Consider the following 23,169-nt stretch of genomic DNA (forward strand, 5'->3'; position numbering starts at 1 on the left):
AATTTATTTAATACCAATAATTTATCGAGTAGATTTAAATTAACATTTTAATGAAAAAATTAGCGTTCTTTCACTTATTATTTAAAACGAAATATAATGATATCGATTGACCTACCGAACATATATATTTATGTAAAATTAAACACCCACTTACTTAAGACAAAGCCAATACATTTTGGGGAAAACTGCGTATTTCCTACTTAAAATTCAAAACAAGATGGAAATTTATCATGATATACGGTTGGAGCAGTTACATAAGTGGACTTATATTCTTCTCACTGGTATAGTTTTGGAGAAACGCTTAACTTGAATGGGAACAGATAATGCATTTTCCACTTAATAAAATGAAAGTAGTAATATATGATAATTTTTGCAGTACTTTGTGGAGAGTTTACTTCCTTAAAATGTGTTTATACAGTATGTTTTACTTGAGATGTAAACATTCTGATATTATTGAAGTCTTTATCACTTTCAGGGTATCTGGGTCAAATATTTTGTTAGGAACGATCGAAGAATATAAAGTTATATATTTAAACTATAACTCTAAACATTGCTTGTAAATTACAAGTATAAGACATTACACATTACAAATTACGTGAAATTAATTTCAACCTAAGACCTAGTGAGCATATTTTATTCTGGGGGATTATAAATGCAACATCCAGAAATATATAAGGAATCGTAGGACATTTTGGCAAAAGAGTTGTAATTAAAGTAAATAGTGGTAAAAATTTAGTTCCGATCGATTAAAGGAATTACACTTTTTGCTAGATTTTCACGAACATCTGGTGCTGCTTATATTATATATGATAAAAAATTTAGTTTTTATTGCACTATTAAGTTTAAAAACATTACCTACTATGCCTTAAGTGAGAAAATGCAAGATGGTTAATTAATCAAATGAAAGTAGTCTAAAATAAGAGGGCTGTGGGAAGCTGGAATTATGGCGGAAATTGTAAATAGAATTAAAAAGAAATTATTCCGTATACTTTGGGTGTAGAATGACTAGTTTGTGGAGCAAAGAGAACAACATAGTAGCGTAGAGATATTGATGCTGTTTTAAGAACTGGAGATCATGGCAAATACCTATTAAGAGTAAATGCTCTTTGATGCCGATTTCCTAAGTCGGAGTCACACAGTGAGATTAAACCAAAAACAGATCGCTCAGAAGGAGGCTCAAAACTAAGTAACTCTTCTGATCTTATAAATATAAATACAACAGAAACGATCAGATATGCAACTCCAGTCGTGGATTTTATCTCTGCCCCTAATACTGAACTCGAAGGTGCTCCTAGAGAAATAGACTCTGGGCCAGTTATCAAAAAACATCTTTCCGGAGCTCAACAGAAGAGGATGAAAAAAAAAACAAAAAGCTACTGGGACATAGACCACATTAAAACCAGATAAAACCAATGCAGGGGTAGCTACCAAACCCAAGGGTAAAAAGACATCTATGGAGAATATAATAACCTTCCTTAACACAGAGCCGCTAAAAAACCAAGGAACTCTAACGAGTAGAGTAGGTCATACAGCAATGTCACAAAGGTATTCAGGGTGGTAGACAGACACCATCCTAATACTCACCTAGATCAGGCTCAAGCAGACCTGATCGTCAACAAAATAAAATAAGCTGTGGGCAAGACTCATCAAGTCTCATCTCAGGAAACAAAATAATACTCTAATACGATAATACGAAAGACTGGTTATTGAAACATCGGACGATCGGGGACAACGCACAAATCCTTATCTACATGATCGACGAGGCCTTCTATAAACCATTGAGGGCTGCTCAATTCAAGGCGTATTACAGACTTGGATAGGTATCCTTTAAAACTATCAGAGACTATCAGAAACAAAAACTCCAGTCAAAACCCTGCTTCGGCAAAACTTGCTGTTACTATGAAAAGGTTTGATGTAGCTTTGATATAAGAGCTGTGGGTTTACAAGGGCCAAATAATAGGTCTATCGGGCATCAGCGAAAAGCTTATATATAGCTGATTTGTCCAATTTCTTAGGACCTGTATAATAGTCAAACGACATACCAAACCACTGCCATTATTGAATCTATGTTTTAGTGATTTAACGACTATAAAGTTAAATATTATAGAGTGAGGAAATATGTAGGAGATAAATCTCGGATCAGCATACCTTCCATATAATGATCCCGAACAACTACCACCAGGGAAGTTAAAACAGTTAGTGAGAGATTGCCAAAAAATGGACTACATTTGATCATAACCTTTGTTGTGAATGTTTGTTAATATTGTAATTTGACAATGAAAGGGCAAATAACGTGGCTAGAACTAATAAAAAATGGATGTGTCAAATGGGTTGCGTTATTCAGACCATCGACATATCTGTTTTAAAGTAAAAGGTAATGTGTCTTTTAAGAAAACTTATCGTAATCGTTGTAAAACTAACTCGGAAGTATATTAAGCAGATCAAGAATTGGAATATTGTTTAGACATGATTAAAGGGACGATAAAGAATATACTGGACCTAGACATAGCTACAGAACAATTTTTAGAAGTTATCATGTCAACGTTTGAAGAAAATTGTCCGGAACTGGGAAGGAGTTCCAATAGGAAGGTACTTTTGTGGAATAACAACCATGAAAGTCAAAATATAGAAGTCAGGTGAAAATTAAATTTCACAAAAAAATCAGGTAAGTGGGGCGACTATCGCAAAGCTCTGACTGAATCTAATATGCAACTAAGTAGGATAAAAAAAATCGAGAAGGCATTGCAAAAAGATAGCATAAACGGCAGAAATTTCAAGGCTGCACAGAACATACAAATATCAAGTTTTCTCAAAAGACCCTTAGATAAGTATTCTCTTACTTCAAAATGAGTTCGTTCAATAGTCTCAGAATGGAAAAAAGATCATGAAAAAACTTTTCAGATACCTGGCAATAGACTGGACTGTACGACTAAACCATACCTTATGGTTATAGGGAAAACTGGCGTGTGAAAAGAACCTCCAAATAATATCAAATGGGCAATAAACTCGTTTGATCCATATAAATCACTGGGTCCAGGCAATATTTATCAAATACTTCTACAGGAGAGCAAACTTGGCAAAACCGGAGAGAAAAAATCCAAGTCCATGAGGCTTATGTCATTCGCACTAAAGAACCTAGAAAAACTGCTCGATAGGCACATTATAGATAGTGTATTGGTTGAAAGTCCGTGGAAAGGAGTGTAAGAGGGTGCATATGCACCCCTTTGTCCAGATAGATAGTACATAGCTGTACATGTATAGTTCAATATTCTATATTGATTAATAGTATGTGTAGATGCACCCCCCTGAAAATAATCCTGCCGGCGCTAATGAGAGACAGTATGTGTATCAAGCAGGAATTTTTACTGTTATGTATCATGTAGTATAGAAGATGGAGTACGTTCTGGAAAACCGAGAGGTGATGCTGGGTAAATTTGTCGATATAGAGGGAGCATTTGACGACACCTCCTTTGAAACAATCACAAGGGTGATTCATCTAAAAGGAATATAGACGAAACAAGCTGCCCAGAAGGAGGGATTTAGAGAGATTGGGCAATAATTACCTAACGGGTAGACATCTAAATCTGGTAAGTGAAGTAAAATATCTTGGGGTAATATTAGAGCTGAGGCTTACTTGGAATCAGCAGATAAAACGAATAACCAAGAGAGCTGGAATAGCCCGACGCGTTCATGTGAAAAAATGTAGGTTTAAAATGAAAAATTTAATATTATGTTTATACCATGGTGATAAAACCAAACATTCCGTATGCGTCAGTAGTATAGTGACCAAAATTGCAACAAAAAAGTGCTAGCCTAAAACTAAGCAAGGTGCAAAGACTTGCTTTGTCTTTAAATTATAAGGGCTATAAGAGACATACTAACGGCAGCTATGGAGGCCCTACTAGACCTACCTTATTTATATAGTTATAAGGGAAGGCCAGAGTGGGTTATTATACATTGCGGGAAAAGCTGAGCAACACGTGATTAGTTTTTCTTTGCAAAACATCTGCTGTAATTTTTCCACCAAAAATATCTCTCAAGATCTTTCGTTCCCACCTTTCGATAATTTATTCCTTTGGTTTATTTAGCACTAAGGTCTCATATCCGTAGGCTACTGCAGGTTTTGTAGATTCTGGTTTTTCGCGACACACTTTTAATTTTAATAAATTACTTAAACTGCCCCACTTTGGATTATCTAACGTAGGTAACCTTAATGTCTCTTCCGGGTCTCTTTCTGTGTTTTGTAGTAGAATGTATTTAATTTTCTTCTGATTTTTATTTCTACTCTTTTTGTATTTTTTTGCAATTCATTTTTGTTTTTTCTAGCATCGCCAGGTTATCGGCGGAAGCCATACACTGATGTTCGGTTCTGTAGATTGTTTCTTCTATTTTTATTATGATGATCCTTATAATTGTTTACAACGCTAGGTTAAATAATACTGTCGATAGCGGGTCACCTTGCTTCAGGCCTTTTCTGACTAAAACATTTTCCGATTCATGCCCATTTCATACTGTTTTCTTTTTAAGGTCATTCTTACTAGCTTTACTAATTTGTGTGATATTTTCAATTGTCTTCGCATTTCGAACATTTTTCTCTATCTACTCTATTATCGGTATTTTTGAAGTCTATGAAAAGGGCATGTGGAACCATTTTGTCTCCCTCCCTCCAAGTATCTTATAGCAAACGACAGAGCAATCCCCTGTAATTTTGTACAATTGACGCAACGCCTTTTTGTGTAATGGTATTATCCAGGCATTGGACCACTCTTCGGGCATTTTTTCCATGTAAGATTTATTAGTTCATGTAACTTTTTATGTAGCTTAACTCCTTCTTTCTGCCTTAAATATTTATGCACTTCTTTCCTTTAGTCCTGAGCTTTTGCTGTTTTTCAAATAGTTAATGATTAATTGCACTTTTTTTCTGGTTGGTTCGGCTATTCTAACATCTCCTTCGTCTGTTATATCTTTTTGGTATCTTTTTCTTTTTCTTCACAATTTAGTAATGTTTTAAAATAACTTTTTCATTTGTTCATAGCATTTCCAGGCTCAGATACTAGCTCCCCTTCGTCTGTTGTCTTGCTTTCCGTTGTACCCTTTTTTAGTTTTTTAACCTCCTGGTAAAATGATCTGATTTCACCGTTTTTGAATTTTCCAAAAACAAAGCAGATTTGCTTAAACTGTTTACGTACCTGGTTATATTATTAACTATTTTTATTATTAGGATCTGTTTTTGGATCTGTTATCATGCCTATCCTTGCATTTATTTTTACTTCTACCAGCTCTGTATAATTCTTCTCAAACCATTCCTTTGTATCTGATTGTCTTCCTATTCTGGTTATCACTTTTGTACTTGCTTCTTTTGCTCTCACTACATAAAATAAGGTGTAGAAAATAATAAACACCCCAAAAAACAAATTTTATTATAACTTGCATAAAATATCGGAAAATACTTATAGTTAATTGTGTTAACAATTAACACTCAAAGAGTTACAATATAGAATCATTCGAATGATTTAACGATAGCCTAAAAATTATTACTCTTATTTTCTCATGTACAGTAAACAAAACAATGTGTAATGTGAACCCAATCTTTATTCCTCTATTCTGCCAGATTGTGGGCGTATTCCCATTTCATGTCGTAAATCGGAGGTTAAGGTTTCTCTAAACGACAATTTGTTGACTCAACCTCGAGTATTTGGGCTAATAATAAGAGGGGCATAATATCGTTCGAAAGCACAAAACACAGGTAGCTAAAGTAATGGAATGTGGTATGAAAACTGTAAAAAGTTTTTTGATTATAAAAAAAGAATAGTATTTTAAATTAAACTAATAATATCCCTATTTTAATACCGAAAGTATACAAAGAAGCAAACAGGGCTTAATGTATGATTACTGTACCTCTGGATTTATCTTAGGCAATAATTTTATTCAAGCTGAGTCAACCTTTAGTTATTAGTTTTTTTTTAAGAATAATAACATAATTCGACATAACTTGACAAATCAAAAGAGAAACCAAAGACGATATTTAGAACAAATTAAACATGGAGAATAACAAAACTGGACGAAAAGAATAAAATATAATCATTATGTTGGAGTAATGATTTTCTTATTTCCCTTTTTCTATATAGGTATATTTTCCTGATTATCCAACGGATTATTCCTTCGTTTGATAAATTGCCTAAACTTCGTTTTCTTGGTATTTCCGTTCATTTTCTGTAAATAAAATATCTCTCAGTATTTTGACTATTCTATGATCATATACTCTACTGAAATAAAACAACGCATAGGAAAAGCAAGATCTGCGTTATTGAGGTCCTACCTAGAATGGACAAGAAATACGAGTTCACTAACACAATCAAAGAGCGCAAATGAGAATATCTTGGCCATGTTATGAGAAATTAACACAGATATGGCTTATTGCAACTCATTCTTCAGGGCAAGGTATTTGGAAAGAGAGGACCAGGGAGAAAAAGAATATCTTGGCTTTAAAACCTAAGAAATTTTTGAAAAACAAAGCAAATTTGCTTTAAGTGTTTACGTACCTGGTTATATTTTCTTCTATTTTTATTATTAGGGTCTACTATTATGCATATTCTTACATTTATTTTAACTTCTACCAGCTCGGCATAATTCTTCTCACACAATTCTTTTGTATCTCATTGTGTTCCTATTGTGGGTATCACTTTTGTAATTGTTTCTTTTGCTCTCACTAAATATAAAGTGTATAAAATAATAAATAAGTAAAATAATCCAAACAACAAATTTTACTGTACCCTGAATAAAATATCGGAAAATACTTGTAGAATCGTGAAATAATTTCTTATTATGTGGATCAATTAGTTATCAGCTAACACTCATAGAGTTATCGAAAATATAGCTAGTTACTCTTGTTCTTTTACAATATAGAATCATTCGAATGATTTACATTATTGTACGGAGTAGAGGCATGGACGCTCTCTAAAGCTTCTTTAGGAAAGTTTGAGGCCTTCAAGATGTGGTGTTACAGGCGCATCTTACGAATTTCATGGGTGGATCGTGTAATTAATATTGAGGTCTTACGTAGAATGGACACGGAGTGCGAGATCACTAACACAATCAAAGATCGCAAATTAACGAAATAAACACAAATATGGCTTATTGCAACTCATTCTTTAGGGCAAGGTATTTGGAAAGAGAGGGCCAGGGAGAACTAACCTAACTTCAAAACCTAAGGAAGTGGTTCAATACGTCTACAACCGGATTATTCCGTATAACTGCAAGTAAAGTTAGGATAGATATGCTGATCGCCAACATCCGGAACGGATAGGTACCGTAATAAGAAGAAATGATCATTGGGTATATGTACTCATTTCTCTTTTTTTTTAACTTAGATCCATTTAATTCCTTCCAATTGGCTCATCTCTTAATTTAGAGCTCTATCTCTTAATTTTTTTGTTATTCTCCGGGAACTCTAATTTTGCAATTTAAAATAACATTTGTGTTCATCAACTCCCAGTTATACAAAATGGGTATTAATTCTATAACAGGTAAAAAGACTCAATCATGATATAAGAAACAGAAATGTAAAGAAATGACCCGCAATTGCAAGAATGAGGACACCGGAATCGAAAACAGAACATAATAATTTTTTAATTATTGACTGACTAAAAAAAAATTCTTAATGACATCAAATAAAATTTAATACAAATATCACAAGATATTTCTTTTATTTTCTCAGCTTTTTCCTTTTCAGGGGTCGCTGTTCCTGACTCTTCATCACCACTCATTTTGTGTCTCCCTCAAGTTCTCTGCCACACAGTTCTTCCATATTCTCCTTGGTTTTTCTCTACTTCTCCTTCCATCAAATTCTAACAGCTCTATCCTTCATCCAACATAGTTTTCATCTCTACACCTGACACAGTCACCAGACCAATAATGACATACGCGGCAGAAACACGACCTGACAGAGGGAACAAAATGATTGTCAGAAACAGCAGAGATGAAAAATTGATGATAAGACACTATGGGACAGAGCTAGAAGTACAGATATAAGACATAGATGCAAGGTGGAGAACATCAAGAACTGGGTAAGAAATAGAACAGTAGAATGGAACTATCATATAAGTCGAATGACATCAAATAGAGTAGTAAAGGAAACAGGACAGTTCCCTAATAGAAAGACGATCAGTAGGAAGACTACGAAAATGATGGAACGACAACTTACTGGAGGAAAATTTAAAAACAAACAGAGTCATGTCTACATAAAAAGTAGAAGAAGAAGACGACTAAACCTGACGTGACCAAGCCATTGCAATCTTTGCTTTTAAATATTTTTTGTGACTGTAGTCACCTTGGCCTTTTTTCTAATAATGTCGTTCCTAATCTTATACCTTCTAGTCTTACCCAACATCGACCATAACATTTTTATTTTAGCTACCTCCATCTTTTTTACTGAATCTTTTTTACCGGCTACACATCATCGTCGCACACCAACACAGGTCTCACCATACTCTTGTATATCTTTCCTTTATGTAGGATCCAAGGCATTTAAATTCTCTTACACGTCCTAATTTTCTCCAAGCAACTCTATGTCCCCAACCAGTCGTCTTTCTCCCAATCACATATACTCCGTTTTGACCTGCTACCTTAAGACCTCTTCTTCTTCTCATTACGCCGTCTCCTTTCGAAGGTTGGCGATCCAAATGGCAAATGGCAATTGTAGTTCTCTTAAGACCTCACTCTTCAATAACTCTTCTTCAACACTAAAACATTTCTTTGGTCTTCTCCACTTATACGATATCATCAGAATTGATCAAGGAGCCCCTTTCCTTTCTTTCTCTGTCAGCATATCCATAACAAGAATAAACAAATAAGGACTCAGTAAAGACCCTTGTTGCAAACCATCCGACACTGGAAAACTTTCGTTTACTCCGATAGCGGTCCTTACTTTCGTGTACGCTTCCTCATTCATATCCTTCACGAGTCTTACGTACTTCTCAGAAACCCATTTATCTCTCATACATCTCCATAGCTCTTGTCTAGGAACTGTCTCGTACGCCTTCCAAAGATATATAACAAGATATCCGTTATCCTCCTTCCTGGCATAAACTCCGTTTTTGACCTGCTACCTTAAGACCTCACTCTTCAATAACTCTTCTTCAATACTCCAACATTTCTTTGGTCTTCTCCACTAATACGATATCATCAGAATTGATCAAGGAGCCCCTCTCCTTTCTTTCTCAGTCAGCATATCCATAACAAGAATAAACAAATAAGGACTCAGTAAAGACCCTTGTTGCAAACCATCCGACACTGGAAAACTTTCGTTTACTCCGGTAGTGGTCCTTACTTTCGTATACGCTTCCTCATTCATATCCTTCACGAGTCTTACGTACTTCTCAGAAACCCATTTCTCTCTCATACATCTCCATAGCTCTTGTCTAGGAACTGTCTCGTACGCCTTCCAAAGATATATAACAAGATATCCGTTATCCTCCTTCCTGGTATAAACCCAAACTGTTTATTTTACAGTTCTCTCCCGAATTTTTATTGTGTGCGACATTAACTCTATCCCTCTATAGTTCCTACAGTTTTAAATTTGTCCTTTATCTTGATACAGTGATACCATTACACTCTCTCTTCTTACATTGGCATCCTTTCTTCCTCATGTATCCTACTCAAAATATCAACTCGTTCCTCTCCTAGAGTCCTCCAAACCTCCACAGATGATCTTCACTATATTTAACGCCTCGACAACTTCATCTCTCACTATTCTCGGTATTATATTCTTATTTAGGATCCCTTATCCTCTATTTTTCCTCCGGTATTCTTCATTAAGGCGCTTTCTAAAGTACTCATATCATCTTTGCTTTATCTTAACATCGGTTCGTAACACTATCCATCCGCACTCTTAATCTGATGCACGTGGGTCAGGTCCTTTGATGACTTGTCCGTTGTTAGTAAAATCTTCGTTATGTAAAATTTGGAAATGGTATGTAGGATGTGTGTGCCTGATTGGTGAAAAGGAGAAGGAGGGATTGAAGTGAAGGAAGTCATGTTTTGCTCGGAAAAGGAAGATAACTGTGATTTGAGCGTCGGAAGAAGCAAGTTGTTTTTGTTCCATATCCTGCAGTGAAAATTAGCAGAGTTCTTGTCAAATAATAATTGTGAAAGGTGTTTGTGTCTCGTTGTTGTCAACGAGGAACGATCTCAAAGGATTGGTAGCAGTGGATAAAAGTACATCCTGTAATAAATAAACAGGTGTATAGTATATTTGGTACTAGTTGATTAAGTGGAAATCCTTTCGACTAGAAAGAAATTGGGTTCCTATGAGATAGGAATTTGGTCCATGAGCTTTTGGAGAGACTATTGCGGCGATAGTCTGTGCAAGAGACATTGACAAGTAGATGAGGTAGTAGACGAGTGTAGAGCAACTGAGAGTACGGGCAAAAGGTGAGTAGATTACAGTCCTAAGGAGAAAAGGAGCCAGTAGAGACAGAACAAAGACTTTCAACAACGATCATAACTAGATCATAATTATTTAGGTTTTTTAATATTTAATTTATTTATTTAAAAAATTAAAAGAAGTAATATTTCTTGAAAAAAAAAATTCTCTGTCTTGATTTAATTAAAAAAAAAACACAAAGAAGAGATCTTTTATGTAAATATAAGTCCAGACAATTATTGATAATTTGTATAGGAATTTTAATGAATTTGTAATTTTAACTATTATGGATAAGCCCATAATATTATATATGATTTTAGTTAATTGTAAAATTGTCTGACTTTAAATATTTTTTTAATTCTTTTTTAATAAATTATTTAATAGTTTAGTATCACAAAATTATTTGGTTTAATTTATTTTCCTATTCTCCATTCTTTCCTCAAAGGCAACTGCTTAAAGAATACTTTAAAGCCACTCATTATAATTAACGATAAAAGGAGTCCTAATACCAAATCTTAATTAAAATTAATTTATTTGTTTTTACAAAATTAAGCCTAAGGTATATTAAATCAATTAAACTTATAAGAGGTCCAAATTTGCAAATCATAATATATATATATATATATATATATATATATATATATATATATATATATATACATATTATCTATATTTATTAAATAAAATTAAAAAATAAAAGAGAATCTGGATTTTGTAATGCTCAATGCAGCAGAATGTGCTGTTCCGGTATATTTTATATCTGAGCTTTGCTAAGCATTTGACTAGTGAACTGAAAATATTTTCAGATATGCGGTGAATGAAAAAAGATTACAGCTCCCCAGAGCAAAATACTTGTTTCAAAACTAATGCAATTGCTTATTAGCTTGGGTAAAGTAGATTTAATATTTGTCTTTTTCAGTATAGTTAAAATAGAAAAAAAAATAAATCATATATTACTTTTTAAGACAACGAATATTGTAAGGGAGATTGGCAACTTTATACTATTTCTAAATAAAATAGATGGCGCTAAATGGATTATTAGAACTTTTTAAAATAAATTAAGATATACGCAATATTTTTTTTAGATTATATTCTACGAATAAAGGCTTACCCAACCGATTTAGGAACTTTAAAGACTCAAATAAATACTGTATCATAAAGATAAAAAGTTAAAATAATTTGCATACCAAAATTATTTAAATTAGAATCTATAAAAACAGCAAAACATGGTAGATTTTATTCGCGAATTTTCCATTTAATATGCTATAGGACATCCTCTGCTTTTAAGGACTAATAATCTTCTAGGTATGATCAGAACCAGTGCTTATATGAACCGTTGATCTAAAGCTTGCTACTTCTCTGATAGGTTTAGAAAGATTTAGAAGTATATTTAGCTGTCATCATCATCATCATAAGTGGCTCGACAATCCGTTGTGGATCTTGGCCTGCTCACAAAGAAGTCGCCACTCCTGTCGATTCCTGGCAACTTCCCTTCATCTTCTAATCCCTAGAATCTGTAGGTCTTCTTGCACATCATCAATCCATCTCATTCGTGGTCGTCCTCTGCTTCTTGTGCCCTCTGGTTTTGAAAATGTTAATCTCTTCGTGTATTCGTGATCTGACATCCTAGCAATGTGTCCAGCCCATCTAAGTCTCTGCACTTTAACGAATTTTACAATATCTGGATCGGTGTATAACTGATACAGTTTAAAGTTGTATCTTCGACGCCATAGCCCATTTTCATTTACGGCCCCAAAAATCTTTCTAAGAATTTTTCTCTCAAAAATACCAAGAAGTCTTTTATCATTTTGAGATAAGATCCACGTTTCAGCCCCATATATCAAAACTGGTCTTATTAAGGTCCTGTATATATTAAGCTTTAGTGCACGTTTTATATTTTTATTTTTTAAATGTCTCTGGAGGCCGTGAACAGTTCTGTTTGCTATTGCTATGCGTCTTTTTATTTCGTCGCTTGTCGTGTTTGTTGCGTTTACTAGCGATCCAAGATATGTAAATTCTTTGACTTGCTCAAAGGTATTGTTGTTAATTTGAATTCTTTGTTGGATATTTCGAGGGTTTTTAGAAACCAACATATATTTGGTTTTTTCCTCGTTTACCACAAGTCCTAATTCACTTGCTGCGTCCGCAAGCCTTGTAAAACACTGCACCATGTCTCTCATACTTCTGCCCACTATAACTATATCGTCAGCGAATGCGAGAATTTGCGTCGATCTAGTAAAAATAGTTCCATTCATTCTAATATTTAATTGTCTGATTGCCTTTTCCAAGGCAATATTAAAGAGGAGACACGCCAACGCGTCCCCCTGTCTTAGACCATTATTAATGTCAAAGAACGTAGAGTTTTCTCCTTCAATTCTAACGCATGAGCTTACGTTTTGCATTGTTAGTTGGGACAACTTAACTAACTTAGGTGGGATCCCAAAGTCTATCATTGCATTATATAATGCAGTTCTTTTCACACTGTCATAGGCTGCTTTGAAGTCAATGAAGAGATGGTGTGTTTCTATGTTATATTCTAATGACTTTTCTAGAATCTGCCTATGTGCTTGAATTTGATGTGTAGTTGACTTTCCAGCAGTAAATCCGCATTGATATTGACCAACAATATCCTTTGTAAAATGTTTAAGTCTTTCAGATAATACATTGCCGAAGATCTTATACGCAGATGCTAACAGAGTAATGCCTCTATAGTTCTTACACTTCAGTTGATCCCCCTTTTTATGCAATGGACATATTATTCCCTTCAGCCACTCTTCTGGTACCCATTCATTCTGCCATATAAGTACTATTAGTTTATGGATTGCTGCAAAAAGTTGATCACCACCTTTTTTATACATTTCCGAACAGATGTCATCGATTCCTGGGGCTTTATTGTCTTTGAGTTTTAGGATCGCATCTGACACTTCTCTTCTTGTTGGGTCTTCACTGTGTAGTTGACGTTGTATATTTTGTTCATTTTCTATATTGTACTCTCCTTCAATATCGTTTATATTTAGATGTTCGCTGAAATGTTGTGCCCATCTGTTAAGAACTGAGTTTTTATCATGTAGAATTTCACCGTTAGTGTCTTTACAAACTTTTAATCGTGGTTTAAATTCTCGACGGCTAATATTTAAGGATTTGTAGTATTTCCTCGTTTCATTTTTATCGAATAAACTTTGTATCTCACTGAGAGTGTTCTGTTCGTATTCCCTCTTCTTACGTCGATGGATACGTTTTTCCTCTCTTCTAAGACGTCTATACTCTTCTTTTTTTCTCCGTGTACAACCTGCGTCAATGGTGTTTTGATATGCTGCGTTCTTTCTATTTGTGGCCATTTCGCACTCATGATCAAACCAATGATTTTTTTTTTCTGACTTGGTTTTGCCCAATATTTCAACGGATTTCTGTAACACAATATCTCGTATATTTGCCCATAGTTGGTTAATATCTTGTTCTTCTTCTAAGTTTTTTGTCCTTATTTGGTCTTCTATTTGCTGTCTGTATACATTTGCAATGTCGGGATCTTTTAGTTTATTAATGTCGATTTTTTCTCTCCTTCTTCCCATCTCCTTTTTTAAATTGGATATTCTCTCTTTAAATCGTGTTTTAACTAGATAATGATCACTATCTATGTTTGCTCCTCTAAAAGACCTAACATCTAATAAGTTAGAGCAGTGTCTTGCATCGATGATTATATGATCTATTTGGTTAATCGTTTCATTATCAGGAGATTTCCAAGTTCCCTTATGTATATCTTTATGGGGAAATCTTGTCCCAGCTATAACCATGTTCTTAGACATCGCAAAGTTTATGATTCTGAGACCGTTATCATTAGATTCTACGTGTAGGCTCTCTTTTCCGATGGTGGGCGAAAATATATTCTCCCTTCCGACTTTGGCATTAAAGTCTGCTGCTATTATTTTGATGTCATTTTTTGGGCACTGATCGTACTCTCGGTCTAGTGCCTCATAGAACATGTCTTTTTCATTATCCCCTTTTTCTTCCGTTGGAGCATGGATGCTAATAATGCTAGTATTAGCGAACTTCCCTTTAAGTCTTATTCGACATATCCTATGATCAATAGCTTTGAAATCGATTACACTATGTTTGACCTTGCTGCTTACAATAAATCCGGTACCAAATTCGTGTCGGGTAGGATGTCCACTGTAGTAAATATTGCAGTTATTTTTTTCCAGGATGCCTGAACTAATACACCTCATTTTCTGTAAAGCAATAATATCTGCTTTGGCATTATTCATTTCTTGTATGAGCAGAGCAGTGGCTCCAGGCTGATAAAGGCTTCTTACGTTCCAGGTGCAAATCTTTAAATCATTATCCTTATTTCGTTTGCGAGTTCGTCGTAGGTTAGACAGTCCGGTTTCCTTCTTTGTAGCTCTCATAACAAAAGGTTTTTTACAGGGTTGGGTAGTTAACCCAACGCCAAACCCCCTTTTCGGAGGGCCATTTCACCCCCTTTCGTCAGATCCCGACCCAACTTTCCACCCGGGTTGGATACCGGATCTCCAGTTGGGTTGCTCGGTTTACAGGGGATACCAGCATGAAGGTGAGAGTCGGATTTGAGTAGAAGAGGCTAATTGGAGTAAACTGGATTCAACTCCATGTTTTCGCATTCTACCCCTTTATCCCCCATTTTTAGCTGTCGTTATTTTATAATTTGGCAAACAAGGGAGCCACTCCATACCAGTAATACCGAACGTTGACTAAATTCCTATTTAGTTCTTAATGGGTTCAGTTAGTTTTAAACTGGGTCTATTAGATCGTCGTTTACATTTGGGTTGAAATTATTGATTTGCTTATTATTGGTAAGATAAAAATTAGTTCTTAAACATAATAGACAACGTTTAATATAGATATATAGCACTAGCAACAAATATGAGTATTATAAGTCTAAGAAATACAAGAAACGTAAAAACTTACTATTTTACCGCACTATGATAATAATATAAAAAGCATATAAGAAACTAAACTGATAATACGCAGCTGGACAATAATGAGTTAAACTGGTAAGCGAAATGACACGTGTCGTACAAAAGTTTAATGGAACAAATCCGCTTAGTAGGCAGCCGTGACCAAAAATAAACTCTTATAAGAAACTAGACGTGCTGTTACAAAATGTGCACGCTAAAATACCCAATTATGCCGTAGAAGCCATTAGAAGATGACGCACATTAAGATGAGATCATTACGGGTTACTAACATCGAAAGGACTGAAAATTAACCAAAAGAGCTGAAAAAAATAATGCTGAGCACTGCAAGATACTTTAAAACAAAAACTCTCCATTTATTCAGACCGTCTAAGGAAACACAAAGTTTTTATACACTTTTTGGATATGCACCGAAGGCGTTCTATAGATAACTCAATTCGACTGCAGAAAGTGCTAATAAATCATACCCAAGCCAAAAAAAATTAATACGTTCTGGGAAAATCAACTTTTCACACCAGGTTCTCTTAACACCAATGCTGATTGGATCTAAGGTATACCGCACAACTGTAAATACTACAGTACTACTCCCTACGACTGAAGAAATCTCAAATATTATCAAGCAACCTCTTAACTGGAAATCTCCTGGCAGACTTGGAGTTCAAAACTTCTGATTAAAAACCTTTTGAAGTGGTCATAAATACACTATTAATTAAGCATATATAAATACTGGGGAGTTTTTTTAAAGAGCTGAATTTTAACTTGGTTGGTAGCAAGATTTTTATTGTAGTAAGTCCAGTAATAGTTTGATATAAGTGACACATATAGAGATATGTGTCTTTTTTTCTCAAAAGATAGTTTCTCAAGTGTCTCAAGTTACATTGACTGCTTTGTTCCGACTTCCATCCTAACATGTCATTTTAATCAGTTGCTAGCAACAAGTCCTCGTAGACATTTCGTCTCAGGACTAGCAACTTCCAGTGGAGTCTCACGTTGCCATGTTATCTATTTCTGTTATAACTTAAACACAATAGTTTATAAACTTAAATTATATAACTCAAAATTAATTTAACAACATTTAAATGATTTTTATCCATGTATTTGGTGGATTAAAATATGTACATTCAGTTAGAAAAAGCTGCTGTCGCTTTGTTGAATTGAAAATACATACAAATTCAAACTCGTAAAGTCCAACGAATGTCTCCTAAAGCTTTACCACTGCAGTGGTTAGCGTACAGAGGTTGGACAGACCTGCTTTGGTGGCAATGAACGAAAACGATTCAATAATATCGTTTTCTGTCCTCTGGCGTATACGAAATGTGTTAAAGATGAAATCTTTTAATTAAATCTATTAAGTTAACTAATTTGTCTTTCTAGGTCATATATATATATATATATATATATATATATATATATATATATATATATATATATATATATATTGTTATGCTATGTAAAATTGAGAATAATATTGGTTTGCTTTTAAAATATTTCAAAGTACGAAATATAAGTCCATTATCTTTGGATTACCTGTAGTAAACAAAATTTAAAGATATGCATAAATTATTTTCTTTGTAAAAAATATATTCGAGTGATGGAGCTTAAGGGAAATGAACAATACGACCGGGTTTTCCAAATGGACTTGTACAGTGAATAAGACAATAGAGTAGAATTCAAAAATTATATTTCTCCGTTAGTTCTTAAGAATTTGTAGAAACCGATTAGCATGTTAATAGTTTTTAGGAAATTTATAATTGTAGGTAAAATTGTTGTTTGTCATCTAAATGGTAGATGGGGATAAATATGACGAACTTTAATTGGCAAAGAGTGGAAAAAGTGGGAGATTTATGTAGGAATGAGAGTTTAGCTAGATTTTAGAGGGAAAAAAGATCATCAGTTGTTTTTCAAGGGTGCAAGGCGAACAGTCGTAGTTCTTTGGCGGTTCCCAAGTGATAGAAAGCATTAGAAGTGAATGTTTGTGAGTTTTCGTGGACTAAGTGTATCCTGACGGAAGCTGATCCAGTAAAATATTGTAAGTCATACTTTTCTACTTATATATTCCAAGAGTCACTGTTCAGACCGGAACGAGAGATTCAGTTTATCGAGAGGAGAAGAGGCTAGCGTCTTTTGAACGATACGTGCATCTGAAGGAGATCATTGAAGACGAGAGGCTCGCAATAATTTGTTGTAAGATTGCTGATTACCTAGGGAACTGCTAAGAATAGATAGAGTAGGCTACAAGGAACAAGGATTTGGACAACTCATCATCAGAGAGATAGTTTTTTTTACCATTTGTCAGTTTTTCTTTATCAACAAAGTTTTTTTTTAATTGCTTCAGAAAAGATAGAAATATTTATCAGGAGATATAGAACAACAATTTTGATTTGAAATTTTAATTTATATAGTGTATAACATTAAATTTTGAAGGTTCACGTACGTAGAACAAAATTTTGATAATCATTATATGAGATATTTTTTGTTTAAGATATTTGAGTGTGAATTTTATTTCAATATATAATTTTGTATCATATATGACTATTATTCCGATATTCTTTAGACCTTACCTATCATATGTAAAGCATAGATATTGAAGCACGAATATAACCCTGAGATAAGAGAATTAAATAGTGTGATAAAATCATAATTGCATCATTTAAATAAGTTTAATTAATTAATTAATTAGCTAATTAATTGCTTGGCGCACCTCTGACTTTTAATATCACATTAATATATATATATATATATATATATATATATATATATTTTCATTTTCAAGTGCATTGTATCTGTGTAAGTCGAGCTTGTTTGGTGTTTTTTTAATTAAGGACTGTGGTCGTGATGTTGACGGTTCTTGTGGTTACGTAAATGATCGTTATATGGACTGACACCCATTTACCATTAGTTTTTACCGCATCTGTATCTAGGAGCACACACACACATGAGTTCATCCCAACTCCTAGGAACATGAGTGTACCACTGCTAGTCAGTGGGACCCCCATGTCCGAAGATCAGACCGGTCACGTTCCAAAGGAGCTAATCGTTTTGGCTCGGTACCTATCCGACCCCCAGGTTTTTCCTCCACCCCTCCTCAACTGTTACGAAGGGCGATTTTAGGAAAAGAAAACACCCTCCGTTTTTCTTGACTTGTGGTTAGGCCACCTGACTGTAGGGGTAGATTAGTGTAGCTTTTCTCCCTATTTACTTTACTGAGTTTAACTTTTGCATGACTTTGGGCTCTGTGTCCCGGAAAAAAAAATGTGTGTCCGATCAGGGGGTCGGCAGGAGGCTGACGGCCCCCTGTTCGGAAGTTGTGTGCTCGATCAAACAGTCGCCAAATTGGCAAAAACTAGTTTTGGTCTCCTTGCCGGCTGAGTGATCGATGGGTCTGGCCATCAAGCCCGTGCTTGTCGCACATTGCCTCAATGCTCAGGTTTCGCGTTTGCCTAGGGCAATTGGTCCTGAAGGGCTGTTTCCTGAAGGGTTTTGCCTGAAGGGCATGCCTGAGGGGCCTTTTCCTGATGGGCTTTAATGACGTGTGGATCTGTGTCCAGCTATTTTTTCTTTAAACCTTTAAAGTTAACAGTTTGTTTGTTAGTGGGGATTTTGGGTGAAAATAATAGGAGTGGGGTTTAAGGGTGGGTGGGATGTGCATTCCCAAATCTTGAGATTTATCTATTTATTGAACATTTGTTAAATGCGTATGTAGATCTTTGTTACGGGTTTTGGTTATTTTATGCTGTTCATCTAGTGAAGTGGAGCTATCTTTTTGATTTATTCCAGGTGGAGTAAGTATTCCATGATTCCCCATAATAAAGTTCAAGGAGTTTGTTCAAATTTTTGAAACAATTTTGTTCAAATAAATCGTAACACTCAATTTTTTCGAATCGGACAAAGTTTTTTTTTTATTTTTTGGAAATATTAATATTAAAAATTTTTAAAAATTTCTCGAAAGTTATTTTCTTCTTCAGTTTTTTGTTTAGAAAAATCTTACCTGATTATTAATTTCCATCACTTCGTTTCTTGTTATCATAATATTATTTAACAACACAGATGTTTGAATTATTAACGCCAAAATAGGTATAAAAGGAAGAATTAACATTTGAAGAAGATGCAGTTTACGTCCTCTGCCGTCGGCTGGATTAATACTTTTGGCACAACAGTAGCCCCTGGGAGCCTGGGATACATCTTCAGAACTCAAAGATCTCAAGGAAGTATCATCTCCCTCTGAGATGTTGTTAGGTATCGATTTCGGATTTGGCATTGCCATATCTGAAACTAGAAATAAATACAGATAATTTCTTCATTATTTATTTTAATCACTATTAGACTTTCTTGTGGAAAGTTGTTGGAAGAAAAAAACCATGACCTAAACAGATAAAATACAAACGCTATCAAATCTTAAGTGAAATGATTTGGTCGAATGTAAATTGGTCTGATTGTTATAGCCGTAACATAGTACTTTATCGACAAAACATATTTTTTCCTTACTACGGCTCTGTCTGTATATAAACAAGCCCTGTACCATATTTACTTTACCGTAAAAAATTCGAGTTTTCGATGACTAAATGTAAATTCTTATTACCTCTTAAATCAGACCCTTTCATATATACTCTAAAAAATATTTTTTACATAATATCTGATGCGTCAACCCGACGCGAGATTATCGGTACAAAAAACAGATTGAATTCTGCCCTTTTACACACTTACATTTTTGTTGTTCTATTTTGCGACGTTTCATTTAAATGGTTTTTAATAACCGATGGTAAAATATTTGATCGCCTTTGCATTTACAAAGCTAGTTTTAAAGAAGATACAAATAATATTTACATTAAGTTACCAACTACATACAACAATCACTCAAAAAGTACTTATATGGTCGATTTTAACGCAACAGTCAAACGGCAAAGATCAAGAAACTATATAGCCCAGTCGGGACAGCTTTTAAACTTGCATGACGAGCCACCCCAAATTTTATTATTCTAACCTTTAGGAGGGGGGTCAGTAGTAATGTATTAAAATTAGCCGTCATCTTTAATATCTCTCCCATTTTCAACTTTTCGACAAAAATGGTAAGTACTGGAATTGTTGCAAATGTGACTTCCTACAACAAATCTTTTCATATTTTTTCTTGCGGTCATTTTTTGTGTAATGAACAAGACACAAGCTATTAACGAACCCTAAGCACTGACGTCATCAGCAGCAGACCATAACCAAAAACGGAAAAATGAGAAAATAGGGAAACTGTTTTCGGCTCCCTCCCACAATATGCAGCGTGAGTCAAAAATGCTACAACACTAGTAAAGAGTACGATCTAGAAGTTAAAACCAAAATGACATAATTAGCAAAGAAAGTATTGATGAAATACATTATCTTGGCACAATATTAAATAAATAATGCAACCAATCTCAGGAAATAAAATCATTAAGTGAAAAAGCAAGAACAGCTTTCATCTAAATGTATTAAACTATTTTTCATCATCATCTCAATTATTTATCAACATTTAGGGTTATAAGCGACATATATATACAGTGTAGGTAAAACTTTATGGTCGGTATGGTAAAATTTAACAGGATATCTAACGCAGATATAAAATCATATTTTCAGCGAACAGACAAAGATAACAATCATATTTCCCCTTGGTCTCCCCTCCACATTTCTTATTGCTGCCCATTGCCCAGTAGTAAGACGATTAGTTCCGATTAGTTTCGATTAGTTCCGACTAGTTCCGATCTGAGATCTCTGGTTCCGATCCTAAGAAAGTAGAGGTGGGTCGTTGACATTTTTATCGGAACCGTTTTTCGTAAACTGTAACTAGTTGATTGTTTATCAGTAGTTTCAAATAAACTAGTACACAAAAAACATATTGGCTATTATATTAAAAGAAACTAACGAAGAATATATTTATTATAACTTAAAAAATAAATTGAACAATACAAATAGTACTTACATTTACATGACACATTATTAAATGGCGAATCGTCTAAATTGACATTTAAAAACATACGTTTTTCCACTTTTCTTGTTGTTTCTTCTTTTGTTTAAAATTAAACCAGATTTTGAACATGTGTTTACAATGAACAGATTTTGTTACAATACGACAATATTTTATGAATATAGTGGTTAAGTTAGGATATACATGGCGATGGTTTTTCCACCACAGCAATGGACAGTGCCAATCACCGTTCGAAATTTTTTGTGGGTAATATCAGACAAATACATGTCGACTTCTTTTATATCTGTAGATACAGGTGTATGTTTAGATGAGTCATGTCTAATAAATTCATCAAAAATACACCATGGACTTAAGTCATCTTTATCAGTTTCTTTTTCTTGTACTGGTTGATTTTCACTAGTACAATCTTCTTTTTCTTTTTTTATAGAAGTAACCAGCTTCTTAACTCTTTCTTTTGTTTTTTATAACTAGGTATTCTGATTAATGAATGAGTTTCGATTTACGATTGATCTGCATTTTCGATTTCAAATCTTTATTGATAGTTCGTCAAAGGATTTATTTATTGTAAATATTCAATTATGAATTATTTTTCTTAGTCAAAATTATTGACCTAGTATAAGAATAATATTTTATTTTCAAAAAATGCGCATTTGTAGAAGATCCAGGTTTTATGGTCCACTTTCTGAATATTGCAATGATTGAAACTTCTCCAGACTTAGACTTGGACCAAATCTAAATAATGAAGACTGGATTATTTGTTTTCAATTTTCCCAAATTTTACGGCCTTAAGAAATAACAAGTACAATGAGTGGCCAAAAATACTTGAAGGGTAGTTCAGTGATTGTTATGGTACGCTGCCTTCAAGAATCTTGCAATAAAATTTTAGCAAACGGTAACCTTACATTCATAGTATCCGGCGTAGTACAATTACTAATATCGGGTTTAGCAAAAAGTATTGTAAATGTGAACACATGTTCAAAATCTGGTTTTAATTTTAAATAAAAGAAGAACACGGTTAACAAGAAGTAAAGTAGAAAAACTTACGTTTTTAAATGTCAATTTAGACGATTCGCGATTTAATAATAACGTGTAATGTAAATGTAAGTACGATTTACTATTTGTATTGTTTAGTTTATTTTTCAAGTTATAATAAATATATCCTTGATTAGTTTCTTTCACTTCAAGAAATATACACATAAACGATAATAGCCATAATGTTTGTTTATGTAGGTACTCTCTTATTTGAAACTACTGTTAAACAATCATAGTTATTGTTTACGAAAATCGGTTTAGTTGCGTTAAGAGCGTAGGCGCAAAATTTCAGGCCAATGCTTTTTAAATGTATTCATTTTTTTCGAATCCTGAGAAAACTAACACATATTTTTGAAAAATTTAAACGCAGAATGAAAGGTGACATTATTGCCGAGGGCCGAAATAAACAAAAAGTTTTTTTAAATGAGATACTTAAAATTCAAAATCACACTAAATTTTCTCTTTTTTCGCCGCTGTAAATTATTAAAATAAACATTATAGAAGTTTTCAGAGACTTTCGGCCCTCGGTAATAATGTATTCTTTCATTCTGCGTTTAAATTTTTCAAAAATATTTATTAGTTTTCTCAGGATTCAAAAAAAAATGCCCACCTCTACTCGTTCGTTACCTGTGTTCTACTTTGATTCGGTGCTTTGACTACGCGACATGAGACGTTGCCAAATAATTTCATATGAAGGTTTTTTATTGTGGTTTGATATTTCAATTTATTATTTTTATTGCGAATAAGGCACAACGTGACTTTAAAATAAGCTTATTTTGATGTTTAGATTTCCAATTCGGAAATCGTACTTAAAA

General features: G+C 34.0%; 1 protein-coding gene across 1 annotated transcript in view; it reads right to left on the bottom strand.

Moving 5' to 3' along the window:
• Positions 1-23,169, bottom strand: part of LOC140449599 (uncharacterized) — a 137,184-nt gene that overhangs the window by 96,826 nt on the left and 17,189 nt on the right. The window contains exon 2 of the mRNA XM_072542823.1: positions 19,361-19,644. Coding sequence (XP_072398924.1) covers positions 19,361-19,644 — 284 coding nt within the window. The remainder of the gene's footprint in view (positions 1-19,360; positions 19,645-23,169) is intronic.

This window comes from Diabrotica undecimpunctata, chromosome 1 (genome assembly GCF_040954645.1).
Source record: "Diabrotica undecimpunctata isolate CICGRU chromosome 1, icDiaUnde3, whole genome shotgun sequence".
In the NCBI taxonomy this organism is placed as follows: Eukaryota; Metazoa; Arthropoda; class Insecta; order Coleoptera; family Chrysomelidae; genus Diabrotica; species Diabrotica undecimpunctata.